At 43.0% G+C, this 19,128-nt stretch overlaps 1 protein-coding gene across 2 annotated transcripts in view; it reads right to left on the minus strand.

Annotated features, from left to right (window-relative positions):
* Nucleotides 1–1,130: 1,130 nt before the first annotated feature.
* Nucleotides 1,131–19,128, minus strand: part of SERPINE2 (serpin family E member 2) — a 97,530-nt gene continuing 79,532 nt past the window's right edge. For both annotated transcript variants that reach the window (XM_044291878.1, XM_044291879.1), the window contains exons 5-9: nucleotides 15,203–15,398; nucleotides 13,564–13,664; nucleotides 10,004–10,090; nucleotides 5,406–5,489; nucleotides 1,131–1,436 (exon numbers count right to left, since the gene is read on the minus strand). In XM_044291878.1, the coding sequence (XP_044147813.1) occupies nucleotides 1,399–1,436; nucleotides 5,406–5,489; nucleotides 10,004–10,090; nucleotides 13,564–13,664; nucleotides 15,203–15,398 (506 nt within the window). In that variant the 3' untranslated portion in view covers nucleotides 1,131–1,398. The remainder of the gene's footprint in view (nucleotides 1,437–5,405; nucleotides 5,490–10,003; nucleotides 10,091–13,563; nucleotides 13,665–15,202; nucleotides 15,399–19,128) is intronic.

Raw genomic sequence — 19,128 nt, forward strand, 5'->3', positions numbered from 1 at the left:
GTAATGATGTGATCATGGATGGGGCCAGAGCCGTCCGGGCGGGGGGGGGGGGGGGGGGAATAGCCTATTGTGTGTCACATTTCTCCCCCCCCCCCCCCCAGGGCCGACCCTTCCTGGCGGCCTGGCCCCATTCCCATGAAAAGAAAAATAAGGTAAAAAAACATCTACCGTATGCACAGGAGGTGGGTGCGGTAGGTGCATTGCGTGTTTGCGTAGGAGCTCTGGAAGGGGTGGTGGGAGGCCCGATAGATATGTGGGGGCTGGGGGGGCCCATAAATTTTTTTTGCTATAGGGCCCATGCATTTCTAGCTACGCCCCTGCCTAATACATCTGTAACACAGGATAAAAAAAGATGTTTGAAGCCACAGGCCTGCCATTCTGATGGATAAGTTTAACCCCAACATTTATAAAGTCTAATAAAGTGTCTTTTTATCAGAAGTTTACAATGAAGTAATAAAAAACATAACTTTGGACATACTTTTAAAGCACCTCAAAACATGAGATGCAGTCTGGAGAGTTTTATTTGAAAGAACACATGCATCATTTGTTACAGGAAATATATATATATATATATATATATATATATATATATATATATATAACAAAAATACAGTCAATTCTCCAGTTTTCACAAAATATATAGAACTGCCTCCCAAAAGAAAATAAAAAAAATCTGATATGTAGAATGTATGCCAAAGTACGGCCAAGGAAGGCTGGGGTACTGAACAGAACCTCAACCACAAATACTGTACAATTAAATACAATAGACACCAGTGTACGTTCCACGCAACTGACCTCTTCCAATGCAACTGACCTCTGAGATACCAAAAACGATGTACAGTAAAAGATCTACAAAAACAACCTACATATCTTAAAGAAAAACATATTCAGTAGTTAAAAAAAAGAGCAAAAACAAACAGCAATGTGAGTTAGGCTCCATTTACACGTCCGCAACGTGTTTTGCAGATACACGGAGCCGCAAAACACGGAAAGCGGCAATGTGCGTTCCGCAATTTGCGGATCGCACATTGCCGGCACTAATAGAATATGCCTGTTCTATTTAGAATAGGACATGTTCTAAAAGAATAGGACATGTTCTATTTTTTTGCGGAACGGAAGTGCGGACCCGGAAGTGCGGATCCGCAATTCAGTGTCCGGGCAGCACATCATGCTGCCCCATAGGAATGAATGGGTCCGCAATTCCATTCGGCAAAATGCAGAACGAAATTGCGGACGTGTGAATGGAGCCTAACTGTATCAAAATACATACGAAGGTCAATAAAATATCATTCAAAGCACAGTGAAGCCTTCCCATTTAAAATGATCATTCACAAAATAAAACTAGAGTAATGTACAAAAAACTCCAGGTTCAGAATGTATGATGCGAGTTGTTCACCCTTAAGGGTTGTTTATTTGTCCTGTGAAGAGAATGGCACCTGGAATAAAACAGAAGACATTATAGTCACACATGCACACACTAGGATGTTTATACATCTTTTTGACAGATACACTCCCTTTACCACCCTCTTAACATGAGCATCAGGATCCATTCATTTATGGCTAAGGGTCTTTGTACATAGACCGATGCCTGGCCATAATGAGCGCTGATCAATGATGTAACAAATGAATCCCTTTTGAAGGGCTTTTTATACTGCCCGATGCATGCAGAACTTTTTCTCGCGTATAAAATTACAGATCTCTGACGGAACTGACAAACACAGGTGCAAAATGATCACAAGGCGTTGCTAGGTTAAAACATTCAGGGCCTTGGCCCCGGATGTTTTGTCTCAGGCCCCGAGTGTACTGCCTGCCAGATAGATACAACTGTATTGCCCTCCTCAGAACAGCAATACAATTGAATCTAATGCACAGGAAGAACTGAAGGACCTGTGATGATATCACAGTCCATGTGCTCAGTGCCTAAGGCAGTGGTTGAGGACCTGCAATGATGTCACCATCATGTGACCAGTGCAGGAGAGGTCAAGTCAAGAGGAGAAGTCCTGGAGAAGAAGCTGTGGTGAGGTCTGCTACATCAGGAGAGGTAAGTGAAGTGATAGATTCTCAGTGTGAGAGCCAGAGTAATGCTTTGAGTTGTGGTTATTTAACTGGGACTGTATGTTAGGGCTGAAGGGAGTGATGTTATTTACATGTGACTGAATGTAGAGGGGGTTATGTTATTTACATGGGACCGTATGTTGAAGGTGGCTGTGGAAGGGTGTGATGTTATTTACATGGGACTGAATGTTGAGGGGGATGATGTTATTTGCATGGGACTGCATGTTGGAGGTGGCTGAGGATGGGTGATGCTATTTTCATGGGACTGTATGTTGAAGTTGGCTGGGGGAGGTGGTATTTTGGAGTGGGCTGGAGAGATGGTGTGATGTTATTTACATGGGACTCTACGGCAGAGGGAAATAGTGTTATTTACATGGGACTGTATGGTGGAGGGACTGAGGAATTATAATTTCTGAGGACACTAAAGGGAGGAATATAACTACAGGGGGCACTGCAGGGGGTGATATAAATACTGAGGACACTGTAGGGGCATTATAACAGTAGGGGCTGATATAAATACTGGGGGCACTCCAGGGTGAGCATTATAACAGTAGGGGGTAATATAAATACTGGGGTCACTGTGGAGAGAGCTTTATAACAGTAGGGGGTGATATAATGGCCCCTGAAGTGCCCCCAGTATTTATATCGCCCCCTACTATTATAATGGCCCCTGAAATGCCCCCAGTATTTATAACACTAGGGGGCAATATAAATACTGGGGGCACTGTAGGGGCATTTTAAATCCAAGGGACATTAGGTGCTCTTATTAATGCTGTGGGCTCCATAGAAGGGACTTATAGATCCACCTTCTTGTTACTAAGAGCACTATGGGGGGTCTTATTTCTACTTATTTCTACTGGGCATTAATAATACTGGACAGTTCTACTAATGGAGGCACTCTTGGGGAGCATTATCACGGTTGGGGGCACTGTAGGGGGAAGTATTACTAATGAGGGCATTCTAGAAGGGAATTACTATTGGTGGGACTTTGAGGAGCACTATTCCAATGGGGGGGACTATCTGTATGGCACTCATTTTTCTTCAGGATAGTATTTGGGGGTATTGGGGAGCACAGTGAGTAGCATGAAAACACTGTTGGGACTCTAGGTTTGATGATGATAGAAAAGTGAAGAAGCTAAGATTTCTTTGTGTCAAACTCTGCAGAGAAGAGGTGTGGCTGAAAGAAGTTGTCTGGACCAAATGGAGAAGATGATCACAAAGAAGAAGATCTACAACAGAGGAGACATCACCTGGGAGGCCCTGGTTGTGATAGGTATGTCTTTATTTATTTATTTGATGCACTTATATAGTGCTAGAGTGGGCAGGGAGGGGGAATTTAGGTCAACTTAGTAAATTGGACCATATGCACTGGGGCTTGGGTCCTGGATCTTTTGAGACCCTAGCAACAACCCCTGTCACAAGGGATGCTCAAAATTCAGGATCCGCTTTTTTTTTTTTTTTTTTTCTGGTCTGATGGATCAGAAGAACGGAAAACAAAACAGTTATGTGGACCCAGCCTCATGCATCTTTTGTCTTCGTCTCCATCATAAAAGGAAACCAAGCTTAACGCAGGATATATCCAGTTTTGACAGGAAACATACAGTTGCAAGAAAAAGGTAGGTGAACCCTTTGGAATTATATGAATTTCTGCACAAATTGGTCATAAAATGTGATCTGATCTTCATCTAAGTCACAACAATAGACAATCACAGTCTGCTTAAACTAATAACACTCAAAGAATTAAATGTTACCATGTTTTGATTGAACACACCATGTAAACATTTACAGTGCAGGTGGAAAAAGTATGTGAACCCTTGGATTTAAAAAAAAGGTTGAACCTCCTTCGGCAGCAACAATTTCAACCAAACGTTTCCTGTAGTTGCAGATCAGACGTGCATAACGGTCAGGAGTAATTCTTGGCCATTCCTCTTTACAGAACTGTTTCAGTTCAGCAATATTCTTGGGATGTCTGGTGTGAATCGCTTTCTTGAGGTCATGCCACAGCATCTCAATCGGGTTGGGGTCAGGACTCTGCCTGACCCACTCCAGAAGTCGTATTTTCTTCTATTTGAGCCATTCTGTTGTTGATTTACTTCTATGCTTTGGGTCGTTGTCCTGTTGCAACATCCATCTTCTGTTGAGCTTAAGCTGGTGGACAGATGGCCTTAAGTTCTCCTGCAAAATGTCTTGATAAACTTGGGAATTCATTTTTCCTTCGATGATAGCAATCCGTCCAGGCCCTGATGCAGCAAAGCAGCTCCAAACCATGATGCCCCCACCACCATACTTCACAGTTGGGATGAGGTTTTGATGTTGGTGTGCTGTGCCTCTTTTTCTCCACACATAGTGTTGTGTGTTTCTTCCAAACAACTCAACTTTGGTTTCATCTGTCCACAGAATATTTTGCTAGTACTGCTATGGAACATCCAAGTGCTCTTGTGCAAACTGTAAATGTGCAGCAATGTTTTTTTTTGGACAGCAGTGGCTTCCTCTGTGGTATCCTCCCATGAAATCCATTCTTGTTTAGTGTTTTCCGTATCGTAGATTTGCTAACAGGGATGTTAGCATATGCCAGACACTTTTGTAAGTCTTTAGCTGACACTCTAGGATTCTTTTTCACCTCACTGAGCAGTCTGTGCTGTGCTCTTGCAGTTATCTTTACAGGACAGCCACTCCTAGGGAGAGTAGCAGCAGTGCTGAACTTTCTCCATTTATAGACAATTTGTCTTACTGTGGACTGGTAAACAGCAAGGCTTTTGGTTATACTTATATAACCCTTTCCAGCTTTATGCAAGTCAACAATTCTTAATCGTAGGTCTTCTGAGAGCTCTTTTGTGCGAGGCATCATTCACATCTCGGCAATGCTTCTTGTGAAAAGCAAACCCAGAACTGGTGTGTGTTTTTTATAGGTCAGGGCAGCTGTAACCAACTTCTCCAATCTCATCTCATTGATTGGACTCCAATTAGCTCTTGGAGATGTAATTAGTCTAGGGGTTCACATACTTTTTTCACCTGCATTGTGAATGTTTACATGGTGTGTTCAATAAAAACATGGTAACATTTAACTATTTGTGTGTTATTAGTTTAAGCAGACTGTGATTGTCTATTGTTGTGACTTAGATGAAGATCGGATCACATTTTATGACCAATTTGTGCAGAAATCCTTATCATTCCAAAGGGTTCACATACTTTTTCTTGCAACTGTAGTTCTCTGTAGGCAGCACTATTCTATTTTTCAAAAACAAAAGAAGCTGCGACTGACTTTTCTAATTGAACCTCCCTACAGATTTAAACAGAGCCTATCCATGACTAACAAAATATCTAATGTAATATGTATGAATAAAACTCACCTGTCGGGTTATGCCTGATGATAAACAAGAATGGTCTGTCCACTATAAACCAGGGAGGAGATGATCTTGCTATCAAAACTGCAGCTGAAAATTAAACAAACCAATATTTACAGCAACTTCTGCTATTTGGGCACAAATAAACAGATTCCCTTTAGGCCTTATGCACACAACCATATGTATTTTGCAGTCCAAAAAACATGTATCTGCAAAATATGGATGACGTCAGTGGCGTACCGCCAATAGAGGCAGACCACGCAGCTGCTATGGGGCCAGTGGGCCCAGCTGTGAATGGACCCGAACCCATAATTTAACTAAATAAAAATGGTTGCTCAGAGTTCCTGTCTATGGTTCGGGCATGTCTTCTTGCTCCCCTGTGTTCGGATGGGCCCCTTACACAGTCCATGTTCCGCTGGCAGTCACAGTCCCTGCTTGCAGCCTAGAGCGCTTCTGTCTGCTGGGCGCTGGTTGATTTGCCAATCAGCATTTAGCAGTGCTGTGCTAGCAGTAGCAGAGCATGCTTCTGATTGGCTAGCCTAGCGGTGCACCCAGCAGGGGAACTTGAGCCGGCCGTGCTGCGGGACTACTGTTGCTGCTGGCCTTGCTGTGACCTGACCTGACTGCCGTGACCGGGAACCAGCATTACCCTCCAAACACCAGTCATCCTGCAGAGAGAGTGACTTATCGTCTCGTCCAGGATTCAGTTTGTTTGAAGATCTACTCTGCCTGCCGCTCTGCCACACAGTGACAGCAACAGCAAGTGCACAGTAAGTTAGCAGCAGTGTGCACTGAAATGCCAAAGTTCAGAGTTAGGGGGCAGTATTCAGTATAAGCACCAATAGCAGGCGGAGTGCATACATAAGCAGCAGAGCAGACAGCAGGCACAGTCCATAAGGAGAGGCTAAGGTGGCACTGGCACAGTTCACAAACGGGGCTATGGTGGCACCATAGCTCCCCCTTATGAACTGTGCTTGCTGTCTGCTTATGTGTGCACCATAGCCCCCACCATTTTGAACTGTGCTTGCCGCTGTGCTGCCTATTATATAGTGCGACACCATAGCCGCCTTCCCTCCCTCGTGAACTGTGTCTGGTGTGCTTTCTATTATATAGTGCACCACCATGCGCCACTATATAATAAGCTGCACAGCAGGAACAGTTCATGGGAGGTATGGCAGTGGCACACTATATAATAATCAGCCGGCACAGTTAATTGGGTAAGACTATGAACTTTTGTGATCAGATTCTGGTATTCTATTCTAGCAAAGGAGCAGAATACTGAATCGCTGTGTCCGCCATATGCCAAACAATGACGGCACCCACTTTATTGCATTCATTATAATGGGATCTGTTGGGTTCCAGTGCAAGTAGATGAGTCGTGTGTGTAGTGAGAGGGGCTAAGAACAGGGCATGGGGGTCCAATTCAAATTCTCGCTATGTGGCCCAATGATTTCTTTGTACGCCCCTGGATGACGTCCATGTAATGTCCGTCTATTTTTTTTTTTTTTTGCGGACCCGTTTTGCGGACACTTTCTTTCTTTTTGCAGAACAGACATACGAAGAGGGAAAAAAACACACAGATGATCCATGTGCATGAGGCCATAAACAGGCAATCAGAAGAAGGCCAACCTAAGAAGATACCAGCAGTTAAGGGCTTAGGGGCCGGCAAGATATCTGGGCAAAAAAATCCTCTACACGTGTCAAGCTCAAAGAGTGATAGATGGATAGATAGATAGCTCGATAGAGATAGATAAGCCACTGATTCTGTCACCCAAAAGGCTACATATATCTGGAGCTGACCCATGGTGGATGTTTCTCATCAAGAATTTTAGCAGCAAACCATGGCAAAATGTACATATGTTACTATGCATTGCAAAAGGTTAGCAGATGAAAACTACAGCAACAAGGCCTCACACGGATATGTGGATGGAAAAATAAAACATCTTAAAAGGGATTGTGCAAGAATCAACATCCCACCACCACAACCACCAAAAGGCTTGACCTGTAAAGGCAGGATTACTTAGCTGCTTCTTGGCTCTGGCTCCCTGCTTCTTCTCCTCCAGGTCTGCAATGCCCCATTGGGCTCTGGTTTGACATGACTGCAGTCAACCACTGGCCGCAGTGGTGACCGGCTCCCCTTACATCATGACAAATGGTCACATGACACAAGGAGTTCCGGTCTCTGCCATGGCCAGTGATTGGCTGCAGCAGAGAAGTAGAAGGAGCGGGGGAGCCAGCGTCAGGTAGTATGTAGGTAAGCTTCCCTTTACAGGTCCAGCCAAGCTGGAGCTCTTATTCTTGCACAACCCTGTTAAACAGAATTTTCCCTTTCATGTCAAATATCTTCTGATATGTCAGAGACTTATCAGAAGTTTTAAACAGTGGTTGTCCCCCACTGATCACTAGAACGCTGCAAACGCTTGGCAAAGGAATGAGCCTCTAGTTCAGGGTTTCTCAACTCTGGTCCTCGGGACCTACCTACCGTCAGGATTTGAGAATATCCCACAGAATGAATACCTGTATTAAGTCCTGATGCATGGACACTAATTATATCACCTGCTCAATACTAAGGAAATCCTGAAAACATGACCAACAGGGGGGCCTGAGGACTGGCGTTGAGGAACCCTGCTCTAGTTGAAAAGCCATACGGTATGTATGGCTATGACAAATATAGATCTGGTAAATGTCTCTTTGAGGAGACCAATGGGGTGCAGCACTTAGTATAGCTTTATTTATTTTTTATTTTTATTTTTTTACCTTTACAAAGTTTTACAAAACCAGTGAACCAGCCTCCTCCCCACCACCACCACCTCCCCAGGACAGTATAGCTGTAGTTCTACAGTCGTGGCCAAAAGTTTTGAGAATGATACAAATATTAGTTTTCACAAAGTTTGCTGCTAAACTGCTTTTAGATCTTTGTTTCAGTTGTTTCTGTGATGTAGTGAAATATAATTACACGCACTTCATGCGTTTCAAAGGCTTTTATTGACAATTACATGACATTTATGCAAAGAGTCAGTATTTGCAGTGTTGGCCCTTCTTTTTCAGGACCTCTGCAATTCGACTGGGCATGCTCTCAATCAACTTCTGGGCCAATTCCTGACTGATAGCAACCCATTCATTTATAATCACTTCTTGGAGTTTGTCAGAATTAGTGGGTTTTTGTTTGTCCACCCGCCTCTTGAGGATTGACCACAAGTTCTCAATGGGATTAAGATCTGGGGAGTTTCCAGGCCATGGACCTAAAATGTCAACGTTTTAGTCCCCGAGCCACTTAGTTATCACTTTTGCCTTATGGCATGGTGCTCCATCGTGCTGGAAAATGCATTGTTCTTCACCAAACTGTTGTTGGATTGTTGGAAGAAGTTGCTGTTGGAGGGTTTTGGTACCATTCTTTATTCATGGCTGTGTTTTGGGGAAAATTGTGAGTGAGCCCACTCCCTTGGATGAGAAGCAATTCTCAGGATGCTTTACTGTTGGCATGACACAGGACTGATGGTAGCGCTCACCTTTTCTTCTCCGGACAAGCCTTTTTCCTGATGCCCCAAACAATCGGAAAGAGGCTTCATCGGAGAATATGACTTTGCCCCAGTCCTCAGCAGTCCATTCACCATATTTTCTGCAGAAGATCAATCTGTCCCTGATTTTTTTTGGAGAGAAGTGGCTTCTTTGCTGCCCTTCTTGACACCAGGCCATCTTCCAAAAGTCTTCGGCTCACTGTGCGTGCAGAAGCGCTCACACCTGCCTGCTGCCATTCCTGAGCAAGCTCTGCACTGGTGGCACTCCGATCCCGCAGCTGAATCCTTTTTAGGAGACGATCCTGGCACTTGCTGGACTTTCTTGGATGCCCTGAAGCCTTCTTAACAAGAATTGAACCTCTTTCCTTGAAGTTCTTGATGATCCTATAAATTGTTGATTGAGGTGCAATCTTAGTAGCCACAATATCCTTGCCTGTGAAGCCATTTTTTTGCAATGCAATGATGGCTGCACGCGTTTCTTTGCAGGTCACCATGGTTAACAATGGAAGAACAATGATTTCAAGCATCACCCTCCTTTTAACAGGTCAAGTCTTCCATTTTAACCCAATCAGCCTGACATAATGATCTCCAGCCTTGTGCTCGTCAACATTCTCACCTGAGTTAACAAGACGATTACTGAAATGATCTCAGCAGGTCCTTTAATGACAGAAATGAAATGCATTGGAAAGGTTTTTTTGGGATTAAGTTAATTTTCATGGCAAAGAAGGACTATGCAATTCACCTGATCACTCTTCATAACATTCTGGAGTATATGCAAATTGCTATTATAAAAACTTAAGCAGCAACTTTTCCAATTTCCAATATTTATGTAATTCTCAAAACTTTTGGCCACGACTGTAGGTTGGTGCCCTGTAGAGGTAGCACCACAGTGCTGGACAGAACCATAAGGACTCCTGCCTGAGCTCTAACACGAGTGAAGATTGTTTGACGTGACTAATCTTATGATCAGGCATAGTACCCGACTGATTATACTCTTCATGAGTCTGGATTATGACATGATGAAATCTTAATTTAATCTGATAGGGTGATAAAATGAAGGGAGCTTTTCATCACTGCGGTTCTTACCGGTGGCTGCTGAGGCCTTGGTACCATCTTCTTTCACTTCAATTTTAGCTTTCTGCAGCATATGGGAAACATAAACTTGCTCTGATCCTATTAATGTAAAGGTGGAGAGTGAATTAAGCTAAATCACAACTGCAACAAACTACCAGCGATATAACTTATAGTATGCAGTGCAATGTCTTGCGTATTACATATTTAGAAACAGGACACAACATGATGTGCTTACTAGATTCAAGCTGTAATGTTTTGCTCACTTCCTTTTGTAAAGCAATGTAAGTGAGCAATGTAGAAATACAGCTATGAAATCAAACAATTTCTTCATCTGTCCACCAGATGGCAATAGAAGATCTGCTGCTGGAACAAACATGGCTTTAACTTGAGTAAATTGGGAAGCCGACTTTACGCAACTTTATAATTTATCTCTTTTTTTTTTTTAATCAATATGTGGTATTCTATTGCTTGCTCTGTTGCTGCAGTTGTGTACCATAGTGTCAGATTTATTGTGTTATAAACTGTTTTATTATATTTGACAGCAGTAAATAAAACATTTATAGAATCATAATTTATTTGCTTGTCCTATTATATTTTTTTCTTCCCTCTGGCACACCACAAAATTTTTTATTAAAAAATGAAGTGGACATGTAGAAACTGATTCCTCGCCTTCAGGAAGCCATCAAAACGAGGCTACTGCTTATGGCAGCGTGTATTCTTGCAATGCACTGCAGATGGAGGAGATTTATCACTGGTGTAAAGTAGAACTGTTTTAGTTGCCCATAGCAACCAATCAGATTGATGCTTTTATTTTCTAAAAGGAGCTCTGAAAAATGAAAAGCAGAACCGGATTGGTTGTTATGGGCAACTAAGTCAGTGTTTCTTTGCAGCAGTTTTAAATCTCCCCCATAGGCTTTTCACAATGCTCATCTATAGAGGCCATTTGTACTACCAGACTGCATTGTCCCACTGCAAAACTATTGTGTCAAGAGATAAGAAATGTCATGGTCTAACTGGTGCTACTCTGTATTTCTCAACTGAACAGTGGAGTCATTTAAAGGGGTTGTCCCACGAAAAATATTCGACAGTTTTCAAATCAGCACCTGGATCTGAATACTTTTGTAATTGCTGGTAATTAAAAATTTAGCATAACCACTGAGTTATTCAATAAAATGTATCTGTATACCGCCACCTGCAGTTTAATCTTTTTCTTATTTCTTTGACCTGCTCACTGAGATGGCTGCACATGCTCAGTTTCATCTTTCAACTGCCTCCTGAGCTGTGATAGGCAGAGCACGGACACGCCCCCTGAGCTGTGATAGGCAGAGCACGGACACGTCCCCTGACCTGCAGCAGAAAATACACTCCCCTTGAGCTGTCACCTTGATATAAATCTAGCAGAGTAATGAATGGGGAGATCTCTGGATCCATGTGAGGTACAGGGCTGGTTCTGGCTTTGTTAGAAAGAGGTTGTCATGTACTATATGAAGTACTATACTATACTATATGAAGAATGATTATAAATTTTTTACATTAGTCACGGAATAACCCCTTTAAGATAAACTGATTGCTATGGAAAAACTACCTACAGAGTTTTATAGGAGGCTGTCAGGAAGCATGTCCTGACAACCAGTCTGGTTCTCATCATAACACTATCATGTTAAAGGGGTTGTGCCACCATCAAATGTTATTTAAATATAATTCGGCATGAAAGATGAGTTACTTTTGTCACTTACTTTCTATTACAAGAAAGCTTCAGTTGTGAGATATTCTTTTTATTTCATTATAATGGTGCCCCCTGCTCTTCACTCTGTATAGTAATGTGCACAACCATCCATAATGCAGACAATAATAGGACATGTTCTATTTTTTTGCAGAGCGGCCATGTGGACATGGAATGCACACAGTCAATTCTGTTTTTTTGCGGCCCCATTTAAAGGGGTTGTCCAGGTTCAGACATTTTCACCCAGGCAGCCCCCCTGACTTGAGCATCGGAGCAGTTCATGCTCCGATGCTCTCCTTTTCCCTGCGCTAAATCGTGCAGGGCAAAGGAATTTTCAAGAGTTCCCGTGATGAACCAGGCTCTCCATGGGGCTGGCAGGAAGCCCAGTGACGTCACCGGCACTGATGGGCAGGCTTTAGCGCTGCTCAACAGTTAAACGACTAGGGCAGCACTAAAGCACGCCCATCAGAGCCGGTAACGGCACCGAACACACTGCCGGGTGGAAGCCTCCGCCCGGCAGTGTATTATTGTAAACAAAAGAGCCCTTGCCCTGCGCGATCTAGCACAGCGCAGAGGAGAGCATCGGAGCATGAACTGCTCTGATGCTCAAGTCAGGGGGGCTGCCTGGGTCAAAATGGAGGGATGTCCGAGTTCAGCTCTGAACCCGAACAACCCCTTTAAGTGAATGGTTCCGCATACGGGCCGCAAAGAGAGAAAAACGGAACAGACAGGGAAAAATAATATGTGTGTGTGTTCACAAGCCCTTGTATGGAATCCCTAACTGAAATTAAACATGAAAAAAATCTTTATTAATCAAAATTAAAAATTAAAATAATTCAGCCCCACTCATGAGATTGAAACTATCAGATCCCCGCCATGATTTTACACACAGTGCTGTGTGGGTGAAGGAACAGATGAGCAGGTCTAGCTAGTGCTATTTGCTGCCACTGATGATGGAAATATTTGGGTCCTGGCTAGTGTATAGGATAGCACAGTGTGCAGTATTATGTGAAGGAGAAACTAGCCCCAGATCGCTTACTTGCGCTGTTTCCTATGTAACACCTATGTTATCCGACCTATTAGGGCCACACAATAAACACATAACCTACTGGGTGAGTACAGTTATGCATTGGGTGGAGTTAGAGGAGAGGTTTAGTGTAAAAACAATTGCTGCGGCGCAGATAACACAGGATCCACCATTCATAATAGGCGATTTCTCAGCTTATCTGTTCCTTTCTGACCACTGCACAGGTCAGGTCATGCCTAGAAAAATCTCTTATAGAAGTGACTGCTCTCAAAAGACAGGAAGTCCTAAAGGGACTAAGGCAAGATGAGACTAAGCCCAGTTTCAGTGCCTCCCATTACAGTGTATGGGAGCTACAGAAACAATACAGCGCCAGCCTGCTGCGCTGTTTCCCGGCCGCCTGATGGTCGGGGCTTAGTCTCCTTTCCCCTTAGTAACAGTGTGATGAGACAATCTTTTGAACATATTTTAGGCCTAGGAGCCAGTGCAAAAACTGCATGTTTTTGGATTATTTTTTTTAAATATAGGCAGTGACATGGACATTGAAAGAAAATTATAAAAAAGTATATTTAACATAAAAATGTGATTTAAACAATAGGTCATTTTCTGATGACAAATTCCTTTAAAGGGGTGAGGTGGTTATCTCATATTATCTCTATCCATAGGACAGGGAATAACCATTAGAGCGGTGAGAGTCCTACCTCTGGGACCCACACTGATCTATAGCCGGAATACCCTTTTATCTCAAGGTCTATGCCGAGGTTTTGTATGTAATGTAGGTTTACAAAGGGAACTCTCTCTCTAGTTCATGCTCTTCCAACTTACTTGTAATCTTGGTAAAATTAGCTTTATGGCAGTCAAACATATCAGTGATACCAAGGTTTCTAAGAGGGTCCCTTAGATCAGCATCTGCCTCCACTGTGAACCTAGAAAAAAATACGGATTTTCAAAAAGTAATTATAATAATCTGCAGCGTTTTGGTCATAGAAGTAAGAGTTATGTACAGGAGTACAGGCTTGACAGGCAAGAGGAAACCAAACATACTATTCATTAATAGTAGTTTTCCACAACCATAGGCCTCCTGCACACAAACTTGTGCGCCCGGTAGTCGTGCTGCAGCCCGCAGATTGCACACCGTCCGTGGGGCAGCAGATTGCGGACCCATTCACTTTAAAGGGCCCACAATTCGGCCGCTCTGCAAAAAGATAGGACATGTTCTATCTTTTTGCGGAACGGAAGTGCTTCCGTAGGGTTCCGTTCCGTGCTTCCGTCCCGCACTATTCTGCATCTCCAAATTTGCGGACCCATTGAAGTTAATGGGTCCGCATCCGTGATGCGGAATGCCCACAGAACGGCACCCGTGTATTGCGGGTCCGCAATACAGCAACGGGCGCACACGTTCATGTGCAGGAGGCCTTATTCTGAGCTACCAGAAGCCAGGGATAAACTGGGGTTCCCTAGCCCCACCAGAGGTAATTATTCTTGTGGCCCAAGCCTCATATCATCAATAAAGTCTAATATGTTTTGAGTCAAACAAATAGACCCTAGTGGCAAGTTATTGTCTGCAAGGGCAGTTCCAAATGTTTTTTTTCTCCTGGGCCTTTGTGGCCTGTTGTGGTATAAGAGCCTTGGCCCACAGGAGAATCCTCTGGTACTCTGGTGGACCAGTCTGACATTGCCACAGGCGGACAGAAAACTCTCAATATTGGGTCAGAATTATAAAAGTTTCTAAAGGAAAAACCTTATTTTGCTCATAGCAACCAATCACAGCATAGCTTGCATTTCAGATTCTGCTTTTGACAAATGAAAGCTGCACTGTCATTAATCTCTCATAAATCTGCTACAAAGCGACCAAGATAATTACTATTAACCAAGAGGGTTTCAAAGATGGTGGGGGTATTTTTAACCCAACTAGAAGGACATGGAAAGTGGAAAGATACGTACTAGGGATAAGCGAATCGACTTCGGATGCTTCATCCGATGTCGATTCGCATAAAACGGTGTTTGAATACTGTACGGAGCGAGCACTCCGTACAGTATTAGAATGTATTGGCTCAGATGAGCCAAAGTTATTACTTCACAAAGTCTTGCGAGTCTTCGGGTAATAACTTTGTAGATTAATTCCTACTGTTAAAAACCTTTTGACCGAACTGGGGTTCAGTTCCAGGTGGTACCTTGGAACCGAACCCAAGTTTGGTACCAAGGTTTTTTACAGTAGAAATTAATTTACGAAATTATTACCTAAAGTCTCGCAAGACTTTGCGAAGTAATAACTTCGGCTCATCTGAGCCAATACATTCTCATACTGTACGGAGCATTCGCTCCGTACAGTATTCAAAGTTTTATGCGAATCGACTTCAGATGAAGCATCTGAAGTCAATTCGCTTATCCCTAACACGTACCATAGGATTACATATGTGCACAAGGTACCAATTACCGTGTGAAAAAATAGAAAATAGCTTACTTAGGCAAAATCAGTTGTACTCTCTTAGGGGTCATGGTCATCCAGCTTTGCAGGGTTTTTGTGCTAATGTGTGGTATGATAGCAGACAGTGGTGTACTTTCATCTGTAGGAAGCGCTACCAGCATGCTCACACTCCCTCCATGGTAAGGCAGCTCGATCACCTTGTACCACAGGCCACTGGGAGTACTTGCAGATCCTGGATTTTAATAGAAAAATATATAAATAAGTGTAACTAGCAAATATTCAAAGTGCCCTCAAGCTTTACTCATGCTGTAGGGCTAGCTCAGCTTAATGTAACGATACCTTGCATTTAGCGATTCATTTTGGTGAAAAAGCACCTTTAGGGGACAGCTACAAGGCAAAATGAATGTCACAAGACATTTTATATAATGTATTCCCATGGTGTCACAATGCAACATGCTGCGACGTGACAGTCGCAAAAAATAAATAAATAAATCAGACTTGGATGGATTTTATGCAACCATCTCTAAGCAGTATATCGCATTTAACATTGCGACACCATTGAAACACATTACATGGTATGTTGCACAACACGTCACTGGGTAGCTGTACAAAATGCTATGCAATCTGCAGTTACCTTAGCATGGTATAGAGCAGGAGGAGCTGAGCAGATTAATATATTTTTACGGGGAAAGATTCAGTAAAACGTATTTATATTTCTGCTACTTAACGGTATTGTCTGATTTTCCTATATTGATGACCTATCCTTAGGATAGGTCATCAATATTAGATTGGTGAGGTTCTGATTTCCAGCAGATCAGCTATTAGAGGGGACCAGCGCTTCAATGAGCACCGCATTCTCTTCACTGTTTGCAGCGGTGGAGCGAAGAGGTAAACAGTGAAGAAAACGCACTGCAGTCTCTTCTAACAGCTGATCTGCCGGGAGTCAGAACCTTGCCAATCTGATATTGATGTCTTCTCCAATATGAGAAAACTGGACAACCCCTTTACTGTGGAGGAGATCACTGCATGTAATAGTGGATGTCTACTCCACTGACCAGCTGGCGATTTCCGGGAAGAATACAGACTTAGGGCTCATGCACACGACCGTATGTATTTTGCGGTCCGCAAAAAACGGATCCACAAAAAATACAGATCCACAAAAAAATACGTCCATGTGCATTCCGTACTTTGTGGAACGGAACAGCTGGCCCCAAACAGAACAGTCCTATCCTTGTCTGTAATGAGGACAATAATAGGACATGCTCTATTTATTTGCGGAACGGACATACAGAAACGGAATGCACACAGAGTAACTTCTGTTTTGTTTTTTTTTGCCGACCCATTGAAATTAATGGTTCTGCATACGGTACGCAAAAAAAAAAAAAAACAGATACGGAAAGAAAATACGTTCGTGTGCATGAGCCCTTAAGTGTTTATATAGAGAAAGCTGTCAGTCACTGATAACACTTCCTTTGTGTGCTGAGAACTATTCACGAGATTGGTGGACTCAATGGAGTACTGAAGGAATCAGGGGTTGCCTGCAGGAGGTCCCATGTTGTTATCGTGATACCACCGCAGCAGCAGGGAAAACAGATCCCTACTAGAAGAACCGGAGCCACCGCAAGGGATCTATCAAGTATGTAATCATTTATTCTTGATTACAGGTCAATCCCCTGACTTGTCCATGGTCTTCTTGAAAGGGGACAACCCATTTAATCCATATGCACATGTATAGTTAAAGGGGTTCTGCAGTTTTTTTTTTATGATGATCTATCCTCTGGATAGATCATCAGCATCTGATCGGCGGGGGTCCGACACCAGGATCCCTGCCGATCAGCTGTTTGAAAAGGCAGCGGCGCTGGCAGTAGTGCCGCGGCCTTCTCGCTGTTTACCGCTGGCCCAGTGATGTCACGACTAGTATCAATGGCCTGGGCGCGGCTAGGCTCCATTCAAGTGAACAGAGCTTAGCTCCGCCCAGGCCATTGATACTAGTCGTGACGTCACTGGGCCTGCGGTAAACAGCGAGAAGGCCGCGGCACTACTTCCAGGGCCGATGCCTTTTCAAACAGCTGATCGGCAGGGATCCTGGTGTCGGACCCCCGCCGATCAGATGCTGATGATCTATCCAGAAGATAGATCATCAGTTTAAAAAAACTGCAGAACCCCTTTAAGTGTACTGAGAGTGTGTTCAAGCCACTCACTACTTTTCTCTCCAGACCCCCTTCCCCCCCCACACACATACACCTGATTGACAGGACCAGTCAAGATGACTATGCAGGAACCTGGTCATATCAACCAAGGAGAGGAAAGAGGAAGAGTGCACAGAGTGAACGTGAAGTGAAAGATATCAATACATTCAGGTGAGATAACCTCACAAGACATTTTTCTTGTTTTAACATTGAAATTCCTGGTGACAGACTGCCTTTAACCCTTCCCAACATTCTCCGACCATGGCAGAAATGGGGTCTTTAACGGGAACCTGTCATGTTGAACATGGTCTCTGAAGTGTGGGCTGGATGTTATAACTCATATTTCATTCATTTAGATTCCTGCTCATTCTGGGCTTTGAAATCAAGGGGTCGGTCCTATCAGTGATTGACAGCCTGCCCTCTATGCTGTGTATACAGAGATAGATACAGGATGCACACAAGATTGTCATCCGCGTCCGTGATCCGTGTCTGTTTTTTCCTATCATTTCAAAGGCAAACTTGACTTAGATTTTTTTTAATTTTTCATGTCCGTGGATCCTCCAAAAATCAAGGAAGACCCATGGAAGAAAAAACGGACACGGATCAAGGAACGACGGAAACCGTTTTTGCGGACCCCCAAAAAAACCGTCCGTGTGCATGAGGCCTTAGGCCTAGTTCACACGAATGTATGGCTTTTATTGTTTTTTGCAGTCCGTTTTTCACGGATCCGTTGTTCCGTTTTTGAGTTCCGTTGTGTTTCCGTTTCCTTTCCATTTTTCCATTCCGTTTTTCCGTATGCCATGTACAGTATACAGTAATTACATAGAAAAAAATTGGGCTGGCCATAACATTTTCAATAGAAGGTTCAGAAAAAACGGAATGGAAACGGAAGACATACGGATGCATTTCCGTATGTGTTCAGTTTTTTTTGCGGACCCATTGACTTGAATGGAGCCACGGAACGTGATTTGCAGGCAATAATAGGACATGTTCTATCTTTCAACGGAACGGAAAAACGGAAATACGGAAACGGAATGCATACGGAGTGCATTCCGTTTTTTTGGCGGAACCATTGAAATGGATGGTTCCGTATACGGACCATATACGGAACACAAAAAAAACGGACCATACATTTGCAAAAAAAACGTTCGTGTGAACTAGGCCTTAGAATTCAAAACCCAGAATGAACAGTAATTCAAAAGAAAGACAAACTGTACTGAATTTTTCCCACAAAACTATATATCAATCTGCTCAGCCCCTCCTGCTTTATAACATGATGTCTGTGATCCGTTTCCCTTGAAAGATGACAACCACTCAGATGTTAGGGTATTAAAAAAGCTAAGGGAATTAAAAGAAAAAAATGAAATCCCATTTTGCATGTAAAAATTATTTAAAAAAATAACCTATAGGGTCATTTATCAAACTGGTGTAAAGTAGAACTGGTTTAGTTGCCCATAGCAACCAATCAGATTCCACCTTTTATTACTTAATGCTCCTTTGAGAAAATGGAAGGTGGAATCTGATTGGTTGCTATGGGCAAGTAAGCTAGTTCTACTTTACACCAGTTTGATAACTAACCCCAATAAAATCCAAACTATTAAAATATAAAGTGTTTATCCTGTACGGTGAATGCTTTCATGGGGAAAAAAAATCTGAACGGCTAAATCAACTTTTTTTGGGTCACTTTGCCTGCCAAATAAGTTAAATAAAAAGTGATTAAAAAATATATATCCCAATGGTATTAATAAGAACTACAGATCACCCTGCAGAAAT

This window comes from Bufo gargarizans, chromosome 4, assembly GCF_014858855.1.
Source record: "Bufo gargarizans isolate SCDJY-AF-19 chromosome 4, ASM1485885v1, whole genome shotgun sequence".
In the NCBI taxonomy this organism is placed as follows: domain Eukaryota; kingdom Metazoa; phylum Chordata; class Amphibia; order Anura; family Bufonidae; genus Bufo; species Bufo gargarizans.